Source organism: Cydia pomonella, chromosome 2 (assembly GCF_033807575.1).
Source record: "Cydia pomonella isolate Wapato2018A chromosome 2, ilCydPomo1, whole genome shotgun sequence".
NCBI lineage: Eukaryota > Metazoa > Arthropoda > Insecta > Lepidoptera > Tortricidae > Cydia > Cydia pomonella.
Genome location: NC_084704.1, coordinates 20,956,869 through 20,979,469, shown reverse-complemented (window position 1 = coordinate 20,979,469; position 22,601 = coordinate 20,956,869). Strand labels below are relative to the sequence as shown.

The 22,601-nt window shown below is 34.6% G+C and overlaps 1 protein-coding gene across 1 annotated transcript; it reads right to left on the bottom strand.

Moving 5' to 3' along the window:
- Positions 1-815: 815 nt before the first annotated feature.
- LOC133534621 (uncharacterized) lies at positions 816-3,634 on the bottom strand. The gene is made up of 5 exons (XM_061873823.1): positions 3,551-3,634; positions 2,658-2,705; positions 2,286-2,381; positions 1,602-1,829; positions 816-1,001 (listed from the first exon to the last, which is right to left on the bottom strand). Exons 1-5 carry the CDS (start codon positions 3,593-3,595, stop codon positions 921-923), a joined length of 498 nt encoding a protein of 165 aa, XP_061729807.1. The 5' UTR covers positions 3,596-3,634; the 3' UTR covers positions 816-920.
- Positions 3,635-22,601: the final 18,967 nt, after the last annotated feature.

Below are 22,601 nucleotides of genomic sequence, written 5' to 3'. Positions count from 1 at the left end.
AAGGATTATCAAATGTAGAACACCGCAGTTTTTACGTTAACTAATCGATATATATTACCGTAAAAACCCGGTTTCTGTATCTCTAAGTCTTCATAAGTTATATCTTTTTAAATAAATTTTAGTTTAATTAATTTTTCTGGGGTGTTTTGCCTATTTGTGTAGGCTGTTTTTTTTTGTTGGTGTTCTAGGACTCTCAGGAGTGGTAAACTATATTTTTCTTCGATATGCTCGTACCTGTTTACCAGCTTATTGTAGCAAAAATAGAACGCGAAGTTCTTCTTTATGGTCAAATTTAAATTTAAAAAAATAAAATCATTATTTTCCTCTTTTAGCGGACGGGAAGTTATTACTGTATTGTTTTTTACTTTTTAAAATATGTATCCACTAAGAAAAATCAATGCAAATAGCCAATTATTATTATAGCCGCGTCTACACGAGTCAACAGTAATTTCAATTCTTATGATAGAGTGAGATAGGAAGATAAAATAACTTACATGTCTCGTTTTTACAAGACCGTCGTGTATGATCGTGCGAATACTACTTAATAAAATGGAAGACTACATAACTTTTATATATTTTTTACAAATCTTAGGCGTGCACTTAGAGCTTATATTGAACAATTAAATTAAATGAACGAATATTGAATTGTACTGAATGTCAGTATGAGTTGTGCCTTTAACTTTAAAAAAATCTACGCATCGTCCGACAAAATCGATACTCATCCACGAGTTCCTATTTCCCGGCATCAGCAATAATGTAATGTACTATTACTAAACAAGCTAGGTACGCTATAGAGTTAATAAAACTGCTTTAGAAAATGTTTCGCAGCGAGAAAAAATATTTATTTATATAAGTAGCATACCGTTTGCAAAAATAATCATTACGAGTAGAGCACTATTAGTAATTAGGTAAATCAGTGTTTATTCATCCATCTTGGCGCACTCCATGACCAGGTCCTTGATGCCAGTACAAGGGCCATTGTCATCCCATTCCTTGCAATCCTGAAAATAAAGAGATTTGATAGTTATGGTTTATTTTTTATTACACCCAAGAGCAGCATTATTTATTTCACAGCTTATAGTCTTACATTTTTTTTTCTTAATTAAGGAGTAGAGGATATAACTAATTAAGTTTGATACGTAATGGATTTTAATTATTTATTTCCGATTTTTATAAAGAAATTTAATACAATGTAAAAAAAATAATACAATACAATATTCTGTAAGACTTGTAAATATATAGTTAATATATTTTTGTTGTATAAAAAATATCCTAAAAAATTACAACTAAATTAAAAAACGACTCTAAGGGACCTAGCCAAAATGACAATCGTTGAATGAAAATGCCAATTGAAACAATTGTGTGGTAATAGTTATTCGACCAAAAAATTAAGTGACCGATACAAGTGACGAACGGGAAGAAGAAAATGTTATGTCTCAATAATTTTATTATTATTATTTATTAGGTAAGTACATTAAACTATTAGGAGAAGAAAAAAGTAATTAGTACGTTACAATAATTTAGTTAAATTAAATTAAGCGAAGTTGGGTAAGTATTATAGATAAGTTATATTTTAGAATGCATTTAGGGAATATACTTACGAGGACCATAGCCCTATGCAGACACATCTTCAATTTGGACAGCTGGCAAGCATCAGGTGGTCCGTATTTACTGATGTCACCCTTGATACAGTCCTCTTTGATGGCTTCTATCAACGTAGGAGAACTTTTAAAGTCTTCCGTAATAAGCTTCTCCCATGCGTCCATGTCGACTGTACCGTCGTCGGAGGCGAACCCGCGTTTCTTCGCAATGCAAATATCATGGTCGCACTAGAAAAGTTGCACACTATAATGAATCTCATTAACTTATGAGTATCTAATACGAGGGCATGCCTTTATGTTATATTTTTTATTTATTGTTCCAGTACCACTAGTATAATATACTAAGTATAGCCATAGTAAATTAATATAGCCTCTGGCCATCGAAACCCGTTATGCCGTTTTATGTGAAGGAGGAATAAGTATCCAAATATCAAAATATGTAAACAAACTTTTAAATTTATAATATCATTAGAAAAATTATTTTATTTTTTTGTTGACAATAGGTATATCACAAGCACGGCATTTAATATGAAAATGGTTTAAAGCTAAATTATATAAGGATATCTGAAAGAACTCATTGATGATGATGATGTTACGAAATTCATCTACTTGGTTGTGCAGTTAGTAGGTATTTTGAATGCCGATGCATTCAATTCATGCGTTGATACAAAACACAACACTTACAGAATGGTGAGCGTGTGGAATCTTAAAGCATTCTTTCAGTTCTCCTATGTCGAAATTCATTGGCGGCATTTCGCTTTTACAGCAATGCATAGATCCCTGAAAATAACAATTGTTTCAGAATGAATTAAGGCGAATTAAGTCATACGTATAGGTCCAACCACAATTACACAACAAATGGTGAATATTATATATAATGTGAATCCTCTGCCGCTAAATAATAGTATTTCTCTATAGGTATAGCATGTTTGTGATTTAATATACAAACCACAAACTCAGTGTGATAAAGAATAACAGGTACTACGTAACAATAAATATATAACAAACACCGTTTAATCGTGAATTCGACTCGCATTTGGTAGGGTTTTAACTCACCGGATGAAACAGCCTCATACATTTTTTCCTATAGTCCTCACTGTCAGCCTGTAATAAAAAATTGGGTAAAATTGTCTCCACAAAACAGTTTGAAATGACATTAAATTAATTTAGAGATCCGGAGTGCATCTCATAACAATCACAAGTTAGTCCAATTAAGGCGACTGGGATACTTCATTGCATTACGTGTCCTGTTGGGATCACTGTATGTAGGTCTTCATAATCAGTTCTACTGTAACTAAACCTGCGCAGTTTTGTCAACTGCACAGGTAAAACGGAGCGTGTGTGGCATTCGACTGTGCAGTATCCTATACAGCTTTCCCTGTGCAGTTGAAATGCACATGAAAAAACTGCGCAGGCATACAGCTCAAGGCAAGCTTCGTTGCCTAAACACGGTACTCGACTGAAAAGCTCTCTGTTATATCACGATTGTATAAAATACTATTATTTCATTCAAGAAAATACTAGGTAATATAAGTTTTTCGCAATAATTTCATTTTTGGTACAAGCTTTTATCGCTGACTGTTCTTTTCTTTCCTGAGGCAACTAATACTCATTGTCTCCATCATCAGATCAGCTCGATGGTACCATAATATTGCATTGTCACTAGACTTACATATGTATGCAAATTTTCAGCTCAATCGGAAACCGGGAAGTGGCAAATTTAACTTGCAAGATTTGATTACAAACAGACAACGGTCAGGTGAAAGTAAATAAAAGCTTGTAAAAATGCGTAAACGTTTTAGAGAAGTTGAAAATATGTACGAGTATGTACAGTTGATTAAAAAATAATCAATACAGGTTTAGGTATACTGTGGATATAAAAAAAAAAAAAAAAGTAATATTATAAAGTATATTTGTATAAAATAAATTAAGTAAAGGTTCTCGCTTACCAACACGGTAGTCAATACAATAGCCAACACTGTAAAACGAAGCATGTTTTCTGACGAATCACACTGAATAACTTTACGTTGAGTGCGCTGTTTATATATAAAGCGTCAAAACGATTAATTTAGCCTACGTAGGTAGGTATTTAATTCTAAACAGGGAAATTATAACAGCAAGCAACAATGGCCTGAAGGCCAATTCGAACTTACGTTTTGACATCTAAATGATGTCTGTTTGATATTATTTGCCAATACATGTATGAACAAGTACGAGCAAACTGGACGCGCGAATGGTAACAAACTAACATCATTTAGATATCTAAATACGTTTGAATTGGCCTCCAGGTCGTCATTATTCACCCGATGTAGTTTTTATCCAAAAAATTGTCCGTTTATCCATTTGACAAATAATTTACACGCGGAAGTTGTTCAACCTGCTAAACCAGCAATTTAAATAGTAATGACTATTTTCGTAACTACAAAACATCTAAAACCTAATACAGTAGGTATTACATATTTCTCATTATCAAACTATAACTATCTTTAACAACGGAAGGTCACAGATGATTATTTTGTACCTCTCTAACACATGATGCGTTCTCTGTCTGGCTTTCTAGAGTATGACCCAATAATAAGTGCTTGGGAGCAGTCGGAAGCAGATCCGTGCGTCCCAACAATTGGATGAAGTACCACCCTAAGAATCATCTCTGTCTATCACCATTGCGATAATGCAGTGAAGAAACATTGCTGTGCAGTGTATGGATGTGACCTAATTCAGCAGTTTAATTCCCAGCTGTAATACGCTTCCAGGACTTACTTCCTGAGCTATGTTATTCTAAGCAAGATTCCCAATTTATTATACTGCCTATTAACATCTCGTGAAATAATAACGCAAATTTTGTGCCATGCTCGCTGTATTTATGTCGTATTGGTACTGGTAGGTATTATTATGAGTATACTTACCAGTTATTACTGTTATTGTTATAGAATAGAATTCATACAAAAATCATGCTTTGTTATGCACGAGGCAAAAGTGATTTGCACGGAAAGCTCACATCATTACGACTATATAACCACTTCTATAATAAACGTAATGTTATCATCATTTGGAGTGGATTAAGTTATAGAAAGTTAATAGAAATTAAAGTAATGCAACCGATCTTACCCTTGAGCCACCTTTAATGTCGATTTTTGTGGGGGCCCATATTGAGAGAGCGAGTCACCGCCGCCTGCCGAAAATAAAAAAATAATTAAATATCTTACAATCTTACACAGATCGACCTCGCCCCAAACTAAGCAAAGTTTGTACTATGGGTACTACTGGGCGACGATATACATACGTATATAGATAAATACATACTTATGTACATATAGTAACATACAAAATTAAATTATATTTTGGTTACACCCTTTCAAATTATGGAAGAGCGGGGCCTACTGCCACAAGTATATTTTATACTTAAATGAAGGTTCCAATCTCATTACTATAGAAATGTAAATTGTAATTCAAATAAATTATTTTATTACATAGAAAGCACCTATGACTTAGGAGCAAATATCTGTGTTCATCACACAAATAAATTCCCTTACCAGGATTCAAACCCGGGACCAACGGCTTCATAGGCACCCCACGAGGCCAGACTGGTCGTCAGAATAAAATTGGATACGGTTTTATAAAACAAAGAAGAAGGATCCTGTTCTTTATACCATAACTCTCAATAATCCTTGGACCCTGGTTTCTGCCTCTGAGCGCTTCCTCTGACAAGGGAAAAGCCGCATTTCGCTCGATGTATATACCCATTACATTTAATCAAATTGTTGAAATTACCTCTACTTGTTGTTTTCGGCTCCTCACACGCCTCTCAAATGTCTAAAACGCTATTGTTCCGTGTACCTACCTACGGAAAAGACAAAGATATTTTTGCGTAATCAAAGCATATGTACTACTATCAACTAAATTTTCATTTTAGCACAGTGTTGATAACTTGATGTAGAATTAATTAGTAAACAACAAAAATAAGTTTCATAGTATAGAGTCTTATCCATTACAGCCTATCCTATTACTCTGACGGTAGATGTCACTATGTGCCACCCTAAGGCGCGCATACGAAGCATATGGTGAAAATACTCGCCGTTATCGGGTAAGTCTCGGCAGCTCAGTTGGTAGAGCGGCGGGCAGGTATCCCAGAGCCACGAGTTTGAGTCTCGTCCGATACGTTGAATTTTTCCACGATTCTTTTATTTCTTATAAGGATTAAGCTTACCTAATAAAAACACGTACCTAGTTCCTATCGGTAGATACAAACGAATGACTTCAGCGTTACTTGACTGTCGACCCAGCCCTTCTGATTCTGATATTCCATAAGATTGTGATGAAAATAAAAAAAATCCAAATTTGCCTATGACACAGAATTCATAACGAAGCTGAACTTTGCCGTTTTCAGCCTGCCTCGCCACGATAACAGGATGATGTCATAAAATCAAATTTCAGGTTTCGCGAATACGACGTCGTTCCGTCGAATGATAAAGGTTATTCGAGTTTAAATGTGCATTACCTTAATACGGTTTCAGCTTCATTAGTGGTATAGTGTCCTTACCTTGAGAACTAGTGAGATTCTTGACATCGTGTTGTACCTTTATTGCCTTACCTTTATCGAGAACAGGGCCGTGTTTATTAAACCCACGGGATTTTTGGAAGACAAGTGGACAAAAAGTGAATTATTCGTCTTATATAAAACGTGAAATAACTTGTTACTTAGGACAATTTAAATATATATGTGAGGTACATAGATATATAATAAATATGTGGAGCCATGGTTCAGGAGGCCGGACACCATGGCCTTAGTTGTCAGAGGTGCGCAGGGCGTTCGATAAATGAGGAAGTTCGCAGGGCTTTGCTCTCAGCCAATGTTTCCTGTGTCCTGGAGCCTCCGGGATTGTAAAGTCAGCATCAAAAGTAGAGGATCAAACAACGCTTCATAAGTATCTAGTAAGTATTTTGTAACAGCTTGACAAAAACTGATGTCTTAAATATAGAACAACTAAAACTGTAAAAGATATACATACTTTTAAACGTGAAATTTAGAAATTTATCTATGTTTGGAAAAGTTATCTGGGATGTCACATAATTTTGGAGCGTTGTTTCATCCGCTAATTGATGCTGACTGTACCGTTCTGATGGCAAAAGGCCAGATGGTCTTACATTGGTTCCTTGCTAGAAGGGTCGGTGTCTCTTCTGTGACGCAACGTGTGTTAGCACATTTGTCCCGTCCCATCTGAGTCACACCATCACTGCATCGCAAAATAAATAAATAAAAATATTTTTACTAACATTAAATGACATAAGTGCGTACTTGTGTTTTTTGTGTTAGTTTTGCACTACCATGACTAAGAAATAAAAACACAAGTACACAGTTGTGCTTATGTTAATAATTGATCTAGAAGCTGAAAAAGGACAATTGGGCACTTTGAGTTTTTTTTTTTTGCTTTGGTAAAGTAATCAAATTATGATTTATCTCGTTAAAGGAATTCATAAAAATACCATGAAGAATAAAATTATTAATAAAAAGAGAACAATTGAGATATGTACTCTTAGAGATCTTTACGTAATAATGTAACACAAACTAACATTAACCTCAATTAGATTGCACTAAGTACAAATTATAGTGATGGAAATTGGAGAAGTTACGAGGAACACCTGAATTGTTATATATTTGTTAAATTTCGAAAAAAAAAGGTTCCTCCCTGGATTTTTTTTTACTAGTAACGTTTATAACACATTGTTTGGGTTATGTGCCCCAAATGTACCAATTAAAAGTACATACGAGGAACTATGTAAAAACTGCAAGAATTTTACCACCCCAGAATAAATCTAGCAGTGCACAGAACGAGATTCATGGACAGCAAGCAAGAAGGAGAAACGATAAAAAACAAAAAAAATTAGCTGTTCGTAAACTGGCTAACGATTGCGATTTCAAGAATGTAAATGAACACTTACACTGAAAGAAATGTTTGCATAACTGTAACAAAATTTTGGTTACTGTTTACACAAAAATTGGGACTTGCGAACTATGTGTTATATGTTACAAAACCGTGTTTGGCTATCAGTGTTCAAGTACTGGGTATACACTACAAAATAAGTTTGTAAATGTATGCAAAGTTTATTTTCTTATAACCGTAGTTTAGTTATTTAGTAAAGTTACAAAACCAGTTCGGCTATCTATTTTTTTCAGTGTAGAGGACAAATTGTAGAATGGCGTCTACAATGAGACAATCAGATATGAAGTTTTGAAGAGATGGCCGATGCGCCCCTGGCAAAGTTAACAGTAGTTGCTGAGATAGCAGAGATGGCTTTTAAACTATCGGCTAAGCCAGATGATATGTCAAGCTCTCAATGGACCGTGGGACGGCGAGTCTACAGCCTCAAAAACAGCGTCAACAACAACAGTCAAAGTACCTGTGCTGCGGCAAGATAGGACATTGGACAGACCAGTGCTGTTCGGAATGTGGCAGGAAGGGACACATTTTTAGGCTATGCTCCCTAAAAACTAAGCCTAAAAACTGTGGCTTGCTCCGAAGAAAAATAGGAAGATGTTTGTGAAACTAATGAACTACACGATATATATTAGACATTTAGGATGTAAGTTATATAAAAAAATACCATCTATATTTTTATAGCCATAAATTGATGGGATTCCATTTGATTTTGAAGTGGACACAGGTTCAGATATAACCGCAATAAGTAAAAGTGACAGAAGAAAAGTTTTCCCACAAATCAACATAGAAAACTCTAAAATGACTATGATCAATTTTGACCAATACATCTCAAACCCAATTGGATTATAATTTTTTTTAAATGTGATATACTATGATAAAAAATTTTAGGATAAGACCCTCATAATCGTAGAAGATGGGTTGCCAAGTATTATAGGGTTATATAAATATTAATGTATGTAGTAATGTTTCGACTAAACAGGCATATCTAAAGAAAATAAAAAAGAGTTCCCTATTGTATTTAAACCGGGCTGGGGTAGTTTTAAAAAGGCAAATATAACCCTGAAACTGAAATCAAATACCAAGCTAAAATTTTTGCCTGCAAGAAATGTGCCTTTTGTATTAAAATCAAAGGTTGAAACAGAAATAGACTGATAGCAAATGGCCATATTGCTCGAGTAAACCGGCCGAAAGGAAGTTCTTGAGGGGACCGGAGGGGGGCTACCTACTAGCCTGATAAAGCATAACTGACAACAACGTTTTAGAAATATACCACAAGTTCACTTTTTTGAAACCAACACTAAGCAGAAAAAGCATAAGGAAGAGTCATACGAGATAGAAAAAACATAACTGTGCAACTTATGTTTTTTCAAATTCCGAGAGTTATGACTAATTGTAATTTTATACTAATAATAAACATTTTTGTCAAGTTATGGGTTTTTTTATAGAAATTTTATATAATACCAAAATATATTTTTTGTTCTTCTGAAATAAATGTTAGGCTCAAATTAAAGATAAAAGAAAAAAAACACAAGTCGTCACTTAAGTACTTTTCTGTCTATGAATATATACTTATGCTTTTTCTTTCTCGAACAGGAAGCAACTTTACCGTAATGGCGTGTAGTTATGGTTGTCTAAATCGTGAACTATTAAAGATAAAGAAATAACTGCAACATAGAAAAATCTCATTTTCCTTTCTGATTTCGAGGGTGTCAATAACTCAATTTCGCAAAAATGGTCACTTATGGTTTTTCTTCTTAAGGCGGCAGTGTTGTATTAATACACATTAACCTCGAAACTGGAATTCAAGACAAAACAACTACGACAATGTTGCGACTGCAATATAATGTTTATACAATAGTATATACCTTTTTACAAAAAAAAACACGCTTAGATAATTTATTTATTGGTATTTTTAATTCTATGATTTAAAGGCGTAATTTTTGGTTTAGTTGCAAAGCTGGTATTCTACTTGTAACAAATTTATTAATAGGTTAAGAACGAACTCCGATGTAATTTATTATATAAGTAATATATATGGGAGAGGGGTAAGTGCCTTTTGTGGGATGCCACCTGCGTTAGTAAGTTCGCCGCCACGCACCTTGGCCGCACCGTGCGATCGGCGGGAGCTGCTGCTGAGCAGGCGGCGTCCCTAAAGAGGGACAAGTACTCGGAGCTGGCAAGCTACTTGTTTGTTCCCCTTGCCGTGGAGACGTCAGGGTGCTGGTGCGTGGAGGCGAAATCTTTTCTTGGGGAACTGGGGCGGCGCTTGCAGGAGAGGGCTCTCGACCCCCGCTCCGGGTCGTTCCTAGCGCAAAGGTTGTCCATCGCGGTTCAACGCGGGAACGCAGCAAGCGTGATGGGCACCTTTGCGTTGGGAGCGACGCGGGGTGGGTTGTTTGACTAGTTTTTAGAGGTTAGTTTAGGTTTCGTTTTATTTATAGTTAAGTTTATTGATATTTTATTTGTAAGTCCTTAGGTATATTATATTATAAAAATTAAAGCAAATGTTAAACGTTATTTATTATATTACATATTTACATCTAGCTAATCGACAAAATCGCAGAATGATAGTGTCAAGCTCGCTTCATATGCTTGTTATCATCGCTATTTTTATCGGCTACCGGCTGTGACACCATGGTTTGTCAATCTCACTCGACATCTGACGTCTGTTCTGAGAGTTAGAATGTTCGTTATGCTCTGTGGTGATTTTTGCCTTGCTGAGTTGTTGTTTTTTGTTCAGTTTTGTTGGAGTGAGACTTAAAGAACTAGTTTAGTTTGTTAGAATTATCACTATGTTAGATGGCTGTTAAAAAACAAAGTGCAGTCGGCGACAAAAGTATTTTTTTGACAAAAACCTTTTTTATGAATGATGTTGGTCAATATAAAGAAGCATATTAGAAAATGTTGGCGAAACCTGAAATAGCGGAAATTGTATGAAGTGACATTATATAAAATTTAACAACTGTATTATTAGTACCTGATTAGACATTTTTTTTACTTTATTTTTTTAATTAAGTAGTTTTATTTGTAGTAATATTTATTCTTTTTATTGTATTTTCTTTTGATTTAAGTAATTTCCGTTCTTTTCAATTTCAATTAATTAATTTATTCTTAATTATAGTACCATTCATTTTATAGTGTATAAATACTAACCATATATTTAAGCTTTATTTGTACTCACATTAATGATCTCAGTTGGTCTTCGAATAAATGAAATTGAGATTGATATTGTACTTTCTATGATACGAACATGACACGACTCGCAGTGCTTTTTGCGATTCTGTTTTAACAATTTGACATCGTTGTTTGTTGTCATCTCATTTTTGTGTTATCAGGTTTTTAAGTAATAAATGCGAGTGAAATACCTTATGATACCACTCCTGTACCCCTAGTAAATAAATTCGATTTCCAAACGTGACGTACGCGTTTGCGTTTAGTCTCATTTTGTATTGGATTTCGAAAGAGCGCGCCAAGCGGGACGTTTTGGAACCTCAAAATCCTATACAAAATGAGACTTAACGCAAACGCGTTCGTCACGTTATGATGTCGATCAAAGTTACACTAGGGGTACTGATTAAATTTTGTCCGTACCAATCAGCGTTCGCCGCTGACGCTTATTGGTGCTCACGGTCGAGGTTATGTCAAATTATGATGAATACCACATAATATTGTTAAAACAGAATCGGCTTCCTGCATAGCGAGTCGTGTCAAGTTCGTATAATATCAATATCAAACCCAGCTAGATTTTTAAACTTCGCATAGGCTTACGAACTTTATTGATGCCATATCTCAGGAAACTTTATTGATTGGCAAGTGTCAGTGTGAACCCGCGGCGTTCCGACTGGGCGGGATCTTTCTGCAAGCGTGAGTAATGTGCTTTGCGGTATCGGATATCGATTTGAAAGTTCATAAGTAAGTTTCGGATTGAGTGTATTTAGAGGAAGGTGATTCGATATATCCTCGTAAAATAAATGATGTGATATCGATAAATTATACGATGCTGCCTAGCCCGAGACATATGTATAGTTTCACTTGAAGAAGCCCCTTTTCACGTGATTTTCAGAGAGTTAGCCGCAAATAAAAACTTAAAACTCGATGACACAGCTGACAACTTCATTCACTTTTTTCACGTGTCAATGAAATGTCTTTAATGTTAATTAAATAATATTATCTAAAAATATTATTGCCCCCCTCCCTCAACCGTCCTGGGATAATGAGAGGATCTTATAACAGCAGACTTGCCAGAGGACGAACATACAGTTTCTCCGTTCACCAGCGGTTGACATCCTCCTGTCTGTTATATGAAGCAGTCTTTATTAACAAATAGTTTATATGTATTGTTTACTAAACGATTCTTTTACGATCATAAATGAAATTAAATGAATAGACATTTACCGCCCAAATAGTTCTGGTAGGATCGTAAATAAATATACATATAGCTAAGTATTGTTTGAACGATTCTGGTAGAATCGAAAATTAATTTGTTTATTTATACAAGGAATTCCAACAGCTTTAAAAAATACATTAAACTTTTTAGATAGTAGTACAGAGCCAATTACAGGAACTCACAAATAGAAACTGTATATATATATATATATAATAGTTATGAATTGTCTAAACGATCTTGGTAAGATCACAAAGGTGTTATTTGAACATGTATTATTTGAACGGTTCTGGTAGAATCACTATGAATTGACACGTATTGTCTGAACGATTCTAGTAGAACCGCAACGAATCGTTCAAACATATGTAATGTTTGAACGATTTTGATGTTTCGCCCAAATGAAATTATGGGATCCATTGTTAGAAATACATAGTAAAGTGACTGATTAAACGTAGGTATTAAAAAACCGGACAAATGCGAGTCCACCGCCCACCGACGGTTCCGTACTTTTTAGTATTTGTTATTATTTCGGCAACAGAAATACATCATCTACGAAAATTCTTACTGTCTAGCTATCACAGTTCATGAGATACAGCCTGGTAACAGACGGACGTACAGCGGAGTCTTAGTTATAGGGTCCCGTTTTACCCTTTGGGTACGGAACCCTAAAAACGGGTCACTCCCGTATTTTAAGTCAAAAAACGACATCATCATATCATGGCCTCATGAGTGACCCGTTTATAATAATTATATGTAATATGTATTTACATTTGCTGATAGAAGTGACATAGTAATTACACTTCGACTGGCATTAAAAATTGTTCTTAGAGTTGTTAAAGTTTATTATTAAGCTGTACAGTTGAGAGCAAGCTTGGCTGCGCCTGAACTGATGAGCGGAGCGTGACGGGAATAGTGAACTGACAAAGCACACCGTGCGGAAACAGTATCCATACATTCAGTCTTACCAAACCAATATACATTACCTTGTCCGAAACATGCTGAAGTCACATATAAATAGTCTGCATACGAAGTTTTATGTTGCTGACTTTAAATAATACACCGTATTTGTAGAAATGTTTAACACCCTAACTCCGATTACGGTGTATTTTTAAAAATCACTGTTTTATGTTAGTACGCTTAGTCTGTCAAAATAAGCTGTTATAGATAGATAGATAGAATACTTTTTATTGGTACATCCCAATAAAAGATACAGCTTAAAGAATAACAATTGAATTATGATAGAAGCAGATAACAGGCGATCTTATCCCTAAAGAGCGATCTCTTCCAGACAACCTTTGGGTAGCTTTGGGTGGGCTTTTGGGTTGGGAGGGTTTGGGTTTGTTATCATTTTACATATAACCTAAAAGTTTTACGATGGTTATTTTCATTGAAATATTAATAATGAACATAATTATGTTTTAATTAGTAAGTGATATTATAAATAAAAGGTCAACGTATATAAACTGTTGATAAAATCATGGTTGTCCACAAAAACTGCGAGATTACGAAGAAATGAAGGGTAAGACATTGGTTTGTTTAAAAAAAAAATTCTATTGAACTCCACTTTATGTTAGTTACGGATTGCACCCGGTGATGTTATAATTATTAGGTATATATGAGGTAATAATTTTTAAGAAAAAAAAAAGAAAGCGACTTCAATGTGGGAGACCGGTGAAAGAACGATTATTGTAGATTTTGGATTTCATACAATGAAATTAAAAGGACAGCATCCTACGCCTACTTATGTAGAAAAGGAGGTAACATGTTTTTTTTTGTCACTGCAACCACCTTGACACATTTCAGATTTGCCCTATGGGTGACTGGTAAGATACCCGCAATAGTACCCTATTGACTGTATTTAAGATAAATTATTTCACACCATGCATGAAATAAAGCACCAGATAATTATTAAAAAAACTAAATAGGATAGAAATATAAAAATGTGCCTTGAAAACCTAACTGCTTGATAAACTTGCAAAGAAAACTAATTGCCAAACGTGAACTATGCATCGTTGAAGAGTTCCGTTCTGTTCATCATCACCAGTTCCACTTCATCAAATGTCACTTCTACAAATATAAATACTTGATCTGTTGATGAAAATACTAAGATCACTATATATATGCCCAGTAGTCCCACTTCATCAAATGTCAGTTTTTTAAATGTAAATGCTTGATTTGTTAAAGAAAATACAAAAATTACTATATTTATGCCTTTTACACTTGAAGAGTTCCCTCGATTCCTCATGGATCCCATCATCAGAACTGAGTTTTGACAAAAACGGGACTTTCAAAATCGGTTCAGAAATGACGGAGTTATGGAGTAACAAACATTTAAAAAAAACATACAACCGAATTGATAACCTTCTCCTTTTGAAATCTTGACGTCGGTTAAAAAAGGCAGGTTGTCATCAATCTGTTATTATATTTCTCAATTAAAACAAATTCCAGGCATTGTATAAAATTCTGGCAATTAATAAATAGCATTACCAGAAAATTAAAAAAAATCCATTTGATATATTTATTTATCAACAATGAGATTCCGGTTCGTTACAGCCAAATATCATAATAACGTGTTTCTAGAATGTCAGAATATCAAAACAGATTATTCTCATAATGTCTAAAGCTCGAAATGACTTACGCCTACTTCTTAAATTACCGTATTCTTAATATGACTATAACTCATTTAAACTCTATCGCGTTTTGATAAATTTTCAATTCTACCATTTCCCAAAATGTCTAAAACTTGTCTTGATCGTGTTTTGATGATTTTTTAATTAAACTATTTCCCAAAATGTCTAAAAATCAAATGAACTAGATGCAAAAACGTCACATTGTCAAAAAAATTCTAAAACACAGTATCTATGGAAAATATTTAAAATTATGATCAAGTTTTCAGTTTTTAAGCAATGAGTAATTAAATTAATTATAATAATAATATCCCCATCGCCCACTGGTTTTCCAGTGCAATCAGTCAACGCAGGGCAGCTTGTGGCGAGCTGTTGGGGAGTAGCGACCCCACGTACCCGAGTACTCCTGGGGAGTTCTGTTACCCGTAGGAAGGTGGGTTGGACAGGATTCTCTACCTCTGGCTTGTCTTAGTTGGCCGTCCAGAGTGGAGTCGTTAGAGCTATACGCTCCATGGTGGAAGTGAAAATTTGCATAAGACGCGACTTGGCACAGTGGCTGTTAACAGCCACTGGGTAGAAAGCGGTGTACACCTCTCGACACCCTGAGCCTTCACACCGGTGTTGCCCTTGAGCGATCTTTGATGTCGCTTTTTTGTGGGGGCCCATTTTGTGGAGGCAAGTCACCGTCTGCCGGAAATAAGATTGTATACCATTTTATTAGGCAGGCGTCCAGTTTTTTATCACATAGCCTAGTACTTAGTCCATCGCTCTCACCCAATAACCCAGTTCATTTTAGATTCCATCAACTTCCAATAGTCTCTTACACCCTGGCGGGTGCTGTCTCTGCGTGCGTCCCATGACACGGGCAAGGACAGCATCCGCTCGGTGTACCCCTTACATTTCATTAAAGTGTCAAACCCTTTTGACACTTTAATGAAATTTAATCTTTATGCAGGATGGCTAAAATTAGGTACATTCCCGTTAGGGCTATGTAAATGAGTTTTTTTTTTTGTAATAGTTAGCAAAAAGCAGACGGACCAGCTGATGCAAAACAGTTACTCGTATCATTGCCCAAGGACATTTATAAGCAACGTTACCACCTAGTTTTTACCAGTGGCGGTGGATTTTTTCTCCACCTTTTACCACTTAATTTTGAACCATCACAATATTTTGGTGGTAGCTCCTGGGGTTTCTTCCCAGTAGTCACCACTGGTAAAAACTTGGTGGTAACTACTGGGTATTACCACATTAGAGGAGTCACTTTAAAATATTAAAAATTGTTCTTAATTACTTTTGAGTCTCGATCGACGAATTATAAGTCGGCCAATAGAAACACACACGTTGCAAGGGGCAAAACTGTTCAAAATTGAACATAATAACCAGATACTCACCGATTATACATCCCAAATCTAACACGTAGCTATAAAAACAATAAAAAAACCTTACATTTCATTAAAGTGTCAAAAGGGCCTCTACGTGTTGGCTTCGGCTCCGCGCACGCCTCCCAAAGGTCCGGAACACCATTGTTCCGTGATGGGAAAGACATAATAATATAATAAATAATAAATAAATAACTTTTTATTGTACATAAAAGAAGAGTTACATGATAACACAGTACACAAGAAGTTTGTACAAACATGTCAGTATTCAGTAGTCAAACTATTGACCCCTAAACTAGGTAAAAAACCTGTGCCTTAGGGGCTAGAGTTCGTCCAAAATCGATGTCGAAATAATGTTTTTAGGTCGTGTAACAGCAAAAAGTTAACATAAGACTAATTATTAGCTATATACAGTTACAAAAACAGTACCAAATTAAGAAATAAACTTTAAATTAAATATTTAGCTAGTTGCCTTTGCCTAAGAAATTATAGTGAGGAGATTTTCAGTCTCACTGTATGTTAATTTTTTAATATCATATTTAGTAAGGAAAATGTATACCCAAAACATTTACAATCGAGATTTCATTAAGTAAGACTGCTTGGAGGTACGAGTACATACTGATGTTGTTACTGGCCACTTGAAAATGAAGTGCTTTAGAAAGACAGATAATGACAATTGCAATTAATTCCTTTCGCCTGAACATTATTACAATCGAGATATTTCACAATGGAGAACAATATAGATTTGATTTTTATAAATAATCAAAAAGGTCGCCCAGCTCTTGTGTACGATGGGCACAAATATAATTTCGGTTACACCAACAAAAATAACACTAGTATGTGGCGATGCATCAATCGCCCAGAATGCAATGCATCGGTCACATTGAATTCTCATAAAGATGCAGTGCTCCGCGAAAGTGCACATATTTGCAATTCTCACCATAATGAGAACATTAGGGATGTTGTGATGGATTCGTGCAAAAAAGCTGTGTGTGAACGAATGTCACCTGTAAAACAAATATTTGAGGAAGCTGTGACGGAAATTGTCGAGACTGATCAGAGTTTTGTTATGTGTTCATACAAAGAAAAAAGGAGTGCTTTATACAGAGCGAGGAAGAAATTCTTAGGGCAGCACAAAACTGATTTTTTAAATTTACGGGATGTTAAAATTCCTGAAATGCTTAAAAAAGATTTCTTAGCAATCGAAGACGGAACAGAAGAGAATATATTAATCTTTGCAACACCTACGGGCAGACTGTATATAAACAATGCCGATGGTAACCATCAATACTTTGGAGATGGTAACTTCAAAAGGAAACCTAAACCTTTTAAACAACTATTCTCCATACATGTTGATCTTGTTAAAAATGGAAGATCGAGTAATGTGGTGCCAATTATTTTCGCTCTGCTTCCTAACAAGACGCAAGACACTTACTATCGACTATTTACACTATTAAGAGATGAATTGAACTTGGAAATCAGAAATTTTAAATGTGATTTCGAAGTTGCTATTATAAATGCATGCAAGGCTGTTTTTCCGAATGTCCGTTTAACAGGCTGTTACTTCCATTTTTCTCGTGCTGTAAGGAAGAACGCCAGAAAGTTCAAGGCTAACACAACAGCAGAAAGCCGCGAGATTATTGAGATGTGTGCGAATTTGTCTCTACTACCAGAAACAGAGATTAACAATTGCTGGCTCAACATAATTGAAATCGCACCAGGAACCGATGAAATGGAATTGTTTATAGGCTACATGCAGAGACAGTGGATAAGGTTAGGTCCATCAATGTTGAGTTGTGCTCAAGACAAACACCGGACGGATAACCCGATTGAAGGTTGGCATAACCGCCTTAACCACCGTATGCCTTACAAACCAACTTTGATTCGGTTTGTACACAGGTTGAGAGTAGAGGCAAGATATCAAAACACAAGAATAATTAATTCGCTATTCTCGACCATGACTAGAAAACGGAAAGATATTCTTTTTGACAATCAATATCGCTTTCACCTGAAAGATTTAAACGACGGATTTATAACTGCAGTAGAGTTCTTGAAAAATATGTGTGCAGTAAGACAACGTTTTCATTAAATATTAAACAGTAGCAGTATAGTGGGTATAATTATTAAAGGATGCATTCATAAAAGCTACTCGTAATTAGGTATTTATTTTTTTAAAGCCGGAACCATAGAACAGTGTCATTTCCATTATTATAAGAACGCAGTATGACTTCTTCAGCTTGGCAATATGATTTTTAATGCCCAGGAGCCCTACTACAAGAACCAATAAGTATGCAAACGACACTGTTCTAAGGTGCCTGCTATATTTTAGCAAAGAAGTGTTCTGTTATGTTGTTGTACTTGTTGTTGATTTTAATTTGTGACACGTATTTAAGTAAAAATACAATTACAAAGGAAACGAATGTAACTTTTAGATGTAAGTTTAAATTCTTGTAAGTTTATTTATTTCAATAAACATTTTTGTCAATTTTTTTCTTTTTAAATTACACTATCGGTGAAAACCGGCAAAGTGCGAGTCTGACTCGTGTTCTATTTTTTTTTTTACTTATCTTACAATAGTATCCTCCCTTTTCAAAATACGGGTTGGTTTTGTTGGTTGTTCACAAACATTAATAAATCAACAATTACGCAATTATTTTCTTTATTTTTAACTCAGTATTTTTCGATGGATACCTTTATTTTAGGTAACCGGTCTATTGCAGTTTTATTCGGGTACCGTTACGGATAACTATTCAATTGATACCTTTATTTTAGGTTACCGGCTTTTGAGGTTTTTCAGTCCCTGATTTCCCATAGTTAAATTTGATAATATAGTTGAAATTGTATGCTTGTAAAGTTTTGTGGTATAGGTTTTCGTTTACAAAAGCATAGTAGTTATAAATTGCTAAACCAATTCTGATAAAGTGAACTAATTATTTACATAATATTGTCTTCGGTTACCGCGATAGTTTCTCATGAAATAAAACTATGGAAACGGATTATAATTATACGCGATATAATCCGTTTCCATAGTTTTATTTCATAATTATTTACATTTATAAATACGTAACACTAAAAATACTGCGTGGTTAAAATTTTAGGTATTATGAGAAAGTGTCATTATGATGTTTGGGCAAGTTTGAATTTTGGTAATTATGAATCTTATGCATTTTCACTTTCAGTCTTAATAATAATTCGGTATTTGAAGTTATTGTTCATTTTACCAACTATACATTTTGAATATCGGATGTAATGTGTAAATGTTATTATGACATTTGATTGTATTGAAAACAAGTCAATTTGGGAATTTAGGCTTTTTGGAACTAAAACAATTTGGGATTTAGTCAAATGGGTAAAATGACATTATGACATTTGGCTGTAACAAACCGGAATCAACAATGACTTTTCTGCGTACCTACTACCTACTCTAGTCGTGAAAAAGTAATATTAGAAATTAGCCACATCGTAATAAGAAATAAGTAGGATGGCAGTAAAAAAAGTAAAATAAATAGTGTCGATAGTTTTAAAGCCAGTATAGATAAAGTAATGGGAGAAATTATGGCATATATTAAAATACATTATTGAGCGATTCAGTATTCCTCAAAGTTTGTTTAATCGGTATGCTGCATTCCCCTAATTTAAGCATTGAAATGCGTTTTATTTTTTATTCTCTGAACAAAATAAGAGGACGATAAAGATTAAAACAATTTAGAAGTGCGGCTCGTATAGTGCAAAACATCAATAATTTATGATGATAATCTTGAATAATTAACAATATTATATTACTATTCTTACACTGTCTTCTATTGAGCTAGTCACGCGCACGGCACGGCACGCGCCGTATTTGTAGCAGCGGCCACACTCGGATTTTTAAAAATATATTTTTCATATTTTTTAACCCTTTGCTTATCTTAGTTGTTAAAACCAACGCAATGAAAGTATATCTGAATAATGAGACTTTGTCGAGTACTACACATAAACATCTTTATAATTTATTAAAACCTCCCTTTATTTTGTATTAAGTACTTATTTAATTAATTTCAAGAAAACAAACCACAACTTTAGTGTTATCATAATATATCATTATATACTTAGTCAGCTAAATATGTATATATTACGCTCAGGTGGGCCTAATACCTTGTGTTACCTTGTTTACCACCGACGTTTTTTTTCTTCTTGAAACAATAAAGTACCTGCCAAATGGTTCATCTATAATGAAGTACCTACCTACTTAGATGTAATTACTATATTCATAGTAAAAAAAACATTGTTACACTTTGAAATGTAAGTACCTAGGTGTACAAAATGTCGTAACACAAAGTCTCCTTAATTACTTATCATAATACTCATTCGTTCACGTATTCCACTTTCATCCACTAAATAAATTCTAGTTACGTGTCAAGTAGTGAAAGTGCTTCGGGTAAACATTGATTTAATGAATGTATGGAGCTGCGCTGAATATGTTTATACGGGGTGAGGTTATTCGTCCTTCGAGTGTTGTTGAAGACTGTACGAGGGATGGTTGGAAATGGTTGAACCAGAATTATATTAAAGTAATCTCCCTTCAAAATAATAAAATAAGTAAATCTTAAAATATGACAAAGTTCGATGTAAGTAATCAGTTCAAAGACATTTTATAAGTTTAATGGGTAATGTTAGAAGGTTAATTAAAGTTACCCGGGTATAACTAGTATTACCCAAGCCTTTTGGGTAAAGTCCGAAAATTTGAACAACATTATTCGGCGTTTACCCGTATGCATCTAAGTCTACCCAACACTGGCTGGATAATGGTGTAAAGTTGATTTAATTTTCGGGCTTCACCCAAAAGGCTTGGATAATAGGTACTAGTTATACCCGGGTAAATTTAATTTAACTTTAACATTACCCGTAACCGTATAAGAGTAACTTGTGTATACAAGTTACTCTAGAAATTCCTATAACATGTGTAAAAAAAAATTTATACTACGTCGGTGGCAAACAAGCATACGGCCTGCCTGATGGTGAGCAGTCTCCGCAGCCACATGAGTCACATGCGGAGGAGTGATGCATGCAGAGGAGTCACATGCGCGTTGCCGACCCTAATCCCGCCTCCCTCGTTGAGCTCTGGCAACCTTACTCACCGGCGGGAACACAACACTATGAGTAGGGTCTAGTGTTATTTGTGAATGGCATCTCGCTTTGTGTGGTAGGGCACAGCCAGTGGATGTCATTCCAGATCTAGAGCAGAGCCCAACTGGGGGAGTACCTCCACCTTACAGAAAACAGCATGTGTAATTTTGGTCTTGTTATAAATTTTTACACAAAATATTGACGTCATAAAAAAGTTTGTCATCAATCTATGGTCTCCTCTAAACGTCGTTTTATGTAAATAAATGTACGAGTTACTAAAATCCACAATTAAGTAGGTATTAAAAGAACCCTTTGGGACATTATGTTTTATTAACCCAAGAATATGATGCTCGTAATATTTACTTTGTGATTAATGAGGTAAAAAATCACAAATATTAAATAATTTTATCTCTTCTAGGTATTGCTAAGACTTTTTCATCACACTTGCCTGAAAAAGTTCTTATTTCATGCAGGTGTACTGAAGTACAAAGGCCTATTTTGTTCCCGCGGGAGTCACAATCCATATGTGAAAAAAAAAAGCTATAACTCCCCTTTTTAAATTATGTCACTTTTTCATACAAACCAAGTAGCATAAATGAGTTTTCCTTTTAAAATACTGACGTTTATGTTTAAAATTAAATAATTCGATTAATTTAACAGCCGTTTAAAATATTTTTACATAATTACTAATCGTGGCTGAATGCCGAATAGGTCTGTGCTCTCGATGCTAATCTGTCAAAAAATTACAAAATGGCGGACGAATGTTTGATCTGTCACCGTATTTAAGAATTATTTCGTTAAAAATTTAGTTTTTTCTTCGCAAGTGTGATGAAAAACATTGTATCCAAAATTTCACTTACCGCCCTCGTTGCACAATGTACTATTACTTAATTTTCCCCATCCATAAAGTATCAAATACGAGTGCACACTACTCCTATAATTTTCTAAGTAGTCCGGTTGTATTACCTATTGTTAATAGTAAATATTATAACGGTGAATGTGCATCCAGTTTGTAAATAAAAATAATAGCCTATTATCAATAAGTAACAATAATTATTTGTACACCTTACACTTAATTAAAGTGTCAAAAAATACTCTACGTGTTGGCGTCGGCTCCGCGCACGCCTCCCGAATGTCCGGAACACCATTGTTATGAATAATTGAAATAAAGAAATACACGTCTCATTATTTTTGTAAATTAGAGACTTTTGAAGTTATTACTCACGAATAAATTAAATATGAATAAACATTCGTTTTAATTGCTTTTTACTTTCAGTTATACCTATTCATTTTATGAAAATCTCTGGCAATCTCAGGGAAGGCAGGACAGTCGAAGAGAAATGAGGATGAAATTAAAACACCTAGAACGCTTGTAATTAGGTTTTTTTCTACTCTGATTATTCTAACTACGAATTAAAAATATTTTATGAATAAAGATATTTAAAAAGAGTAACAGATATTTTAAATATTTGATAACATACGATATAGTAAGTAAGATTTTGCAAGTGCATGGTACTGTACGTGTAATAAATTGAAACGCGATCTATGTATCCGAGATACATATA

What these genes read in the sequence shown, in the direction of transcription:
- LOC133534621 (XM_061873823.1), bottom strand. Translation starts at nt 3,595, where the DNA reads ATGCTTCGTTTTACAGTGTTGGCTATTGTATTGACTACCGTGTTG. An exon ending in TTCCACACGCTCACCATTCT is followed by an intron (nt 1,830 to 2,285) that starts GTAAGTGTTGTG and finishes CAACTTTTCTAG; the next exon opens with TGCGACCATGATATTTGCAT. An exon ending in TGCATAGGGCTATGGTCCTC is followed by an intron (nt 1,002 to 1,601) that starts GTAAGTATATTC and finishes CTTTATTTTCAG; the next exon opens with GATTGCAAGGAATGGGATGA.